Source organism: Diaphorina citri, unplaced genomic scaffold (genome assembly GCF_000475195.1).
Source record: "Diaphorina citri unplaced genomic scaffold, Diaci psyllid genome assembly version 1.1 scaffold1618, whole genome shotgun sequence".
Lineage (NCBI taxonomy): Eukaryota > Metazoa > Arthropoda > Insecta > Hemiptera > Psyllidae > Diaphorina > Diaphorina citri.
The window spans coordinates 73,711-76,994 of NW_007379044.1; the positions used below are offsets into that span (position 1 = coordinate 73,711).

General features: G+C 40.9%; 1 protein-coding gene across 3 annotated transcripts in view; it reads right to left on the reverse strand.

Annotated features, from left to right (window-relative positions):
* Positions 1-3,278, reverse strand: part of LOC103516620 — a 16,554-nt gene extending 13,276 nt beyond the window's left edge. For 2 of the 3 annotated variants that reach the window (XM_008481594.3, XM_026828962.1), the window contains exon 1: positions 2,789-3,278. In XM_008481594.3, the coding sequence (XP_008479816.1) occupies positions 2,789-3,263 (475 nt within the window). In that variant the 5' untranslated portion in view covers positions 3,264-3,278. Of the gene's footprint in view, positions 1-2,159; positions 2,262-2,617 lie in introns of all 3 variants that reach the window. The other variant, XM_008481595.3, reaches the window with a different exon arrangement.
* Positions 3,279-3,284: the final 6 nt, after the last annotated feature.

Here is a 3,284-nt window from a genome sequence, read left to right on the forward strand (position 1 = left end):
GGTAGAAAGAGTGCAGGAGGTACTGAAGTACACTGCACTGGACTACCATTGCAAACAAGATGGAAATAGGCCCATGCAAAGGAACATTGTATACCCAGTGTAAATACAATATCCTTTCAAATTCTAGCTTCCCACTGTTCAGATTTGATGATTATGAAAACAGGAAAGAAAGGGTCACACTACAAACGCAACCGCACAGGAAGCCGTTCAACACGTTGTGCCAGTTTCTGTGGTGGTACCTGAGAATTCGAACACAGGAGCCTGTACAACCTCACGTAGAAGATGTACAAAAACAGTGTGCGCCAGAATTTACATACATCCACTCCACACCGAGGCCTAAAGTTTGCCCTGCACCAGAAGACATCCTACTCTTATCACGAATAAATATGGACGAGGCGTACCGTTTCAGGGATTAAGAGGTCACACCAGTTCAGGAGTTTCCTTTCAGATGTCGTGCAGATGCACTTCAGTCTTCTACATCAAGATGGGGTATTCAAAAGGGGTATTATTAACATCCATTAAGCAAGTCCTTGTCGGTGTTAATGATAGTGCCAGGTACCACTGTTCTACACTACATTGCGACTCCATCACACGCACGGGACAGGACTTGCTTTATTGGGATGTTATAATACTTGGATATATTGTTAACTTACCCATTTTCCATCTCGTCGTCGGCCTGATTCAGGTTTTTAGCTGGAAAGACTCAATAGACATTAGCAACCCGGCCTTCTCGCTTGGTTCCCACCGAGAAGGAGAAGAGTACTCTCTGTTTTTGTTTCTCTCTCCAGATAAAATTTTGAGAACCGATCAGGATTTTTAAGACTGAGGTTTAAATAGAGTTTTCAAAAAAAGTTATAGGGAATTATGAGATTAAGGTAGAACAAAAGTGAGACGAAAGTCCAGGGTTAACCAACTGTACAAGGTACCTCGTCGTAAGTGTCAAAGGCAAAGGTTTGTCATTTGGTTTCCTTTAACCTAGAGTGGCTTGAAAGCATTCTAAAGCAAAAGAAAAATGGACTCTGATGGGACGGATCAATCGAACCAACCATCGCGCAGACGGGACCATTCGCGATCCAGGCACCCAAGCTAAGGGGCAGGGACCGAAAGAGGGACAGAGCCAGGGAAGAAATAAGCTAAAGCCCTGTTTGTTAGGAGGTAACAATGTTAATGGAGATAGTTGTGGAGAAAATTGTCAAAGAAGCCAAATTGGTTAAGCCCCTTCTATACTAGTCATTAAGAAGTTAATTTAATAGGTTCCCGATCGATTTGATCTCAGGAACTGTTTACTCCACACCGACTTCCAACACTACATAAGGTAAGGCGGGCGGGGTTATACTAAATTCAAAATTTCCACTGCAAAAGGGTGATAAGACAAACAAAAGTCGAAGTCAGTTAAAACCGCGTCTTAGATGACTGAAGGAAACGCGCGGTTATCACCAGTATTTGGAAAATATACTACCATATATCTGTATGCCACCTACAAACGGGGCCGCCGGAAAAACGCGGAGCCTCGAACGGGACAGGATAAGGCCGGAAATAAAGAAAGTTTACATTCAAACCAGGGCAAATGAGCATACATTCACTTACATCCTTTAGACATTATTTCTTGGCAGAAAATGGTGTTTATCCATTGTATAAGTATGTAGTATGTGGTTTTATATGATGTTACTTTTACGAGCTCGTAGTCGTTTGTACGTCGGTCCGTAATCATATAAGTACCCAAACTAAACTAACTAAAACTTAAAAAATTAACTATTTACACCTTTTATTTAGGGTGCCTGGAGAATTTATGCGGGACCAGTTTAGGACACATGCAACGTTATCGCGACGTTTTAAGACCTGATAACAATTTTCATAGTTATGCCATAATATTGTAGGTAATTTCGTTCAGGACAGCCAGACTACCATAACTTACGTCACATCACTTGACGTGTCTGATTATTTATCTGACAATCTGATTATCTGACCCTCTTTAGTTCATCAGAACAGCTGATTGCTTAAGCTTTGTTTATGACTTGGTCGACACCATCAATCGACGTCGACACTGTTTCGGCAACATAGATTTACCTCGTCGAGCAACGATCGATCGACGGCGTCGACTATGTGTGGACACACCTTTAGAAATGGTCCCGAATGCCCCGTTCAATATAGAGACTCACCAACCGTGGCTGCCCATGCTTTGTAAGCTGCATATTCCCCGTAGTCCTTCTCCGTCCATCCGAACTTTGCTCGAACATAATAGTAGAGTAGACTGTATTCGCCTGAAAAGATATAGCAAACTAAAGTCAGAGATACTCGTAATATTGATTTTACCTGCATCTACGTTAAAAAATAATGTCTCAAATAGCAAGGATAGAACCTCAAACTACCCAAATAAGCCTTGAAGCGTCGGCCCGTCAAGTTAAAATTGAGCGAGCTACCAAGTAATATACGCTACACCATTATGTACATAGGTAATAATATTAATAAATAATAATATTTGGCTATAATCTGTAATTATTTAAAATTTAAATGATAACAGATCAAATTATTCAAAGAAAAGTTCAAATGTTCAAATGATAACAAAGTCATACATATGAGTCATAATCCTTCTGCTAAATATGTTGAACGTACTTACCAATCAGGGAAGATGATAGAACAACACTGGTTAGTGTCATAAGTAGAGTGATTGTGGTTCTATAGTTGTCACGCGGTTTGACCAGGACTTTGAAATTGTTCACACACAAGTTGAATAATGGTTTGAAGGTTTTCGATAAGAATGATGTTCCCTGGTACCCACTAGTACTATCTTGACCGCTTCGTATCTGTCTATCACATCCGCCATAGGATCTGCTATCGTTTCGTCTATGTATTCCATTATGAACATTCGTTAGTCCACCCTTAGAGTCAACTCCAGTTCTGTGCCGGTCACTATCTGAAGTTCCCTCAAGATGATTGCTATTTGGAAGTATTCCATGATCCAAAGTAACAGTGATTTTGTCTATGTCCGCGTCCAGGTCACGTAAATGTCTGCTAATGCTTTTATCAGAATTGTTCGTGTCTTGTACATGGGCAGTCTTGTTGCCACTGTCTGCAACACCAGCTATAACTTCGCTACCTCTATTGGCAATTCCTGTTTGTACATTGTGAACCCTTGGGTTATCCCCACTATTGCTGATGTGTCCTTGATCTGAACACGTACCTTCGTTCTCCGGTACATAACTTGAATTATACCGACCTCCTTCAGGAACGTCTACCATTGCCTTCAAATCGTTTCCTTTCATTTTCTTCCAGATCAAATAGAT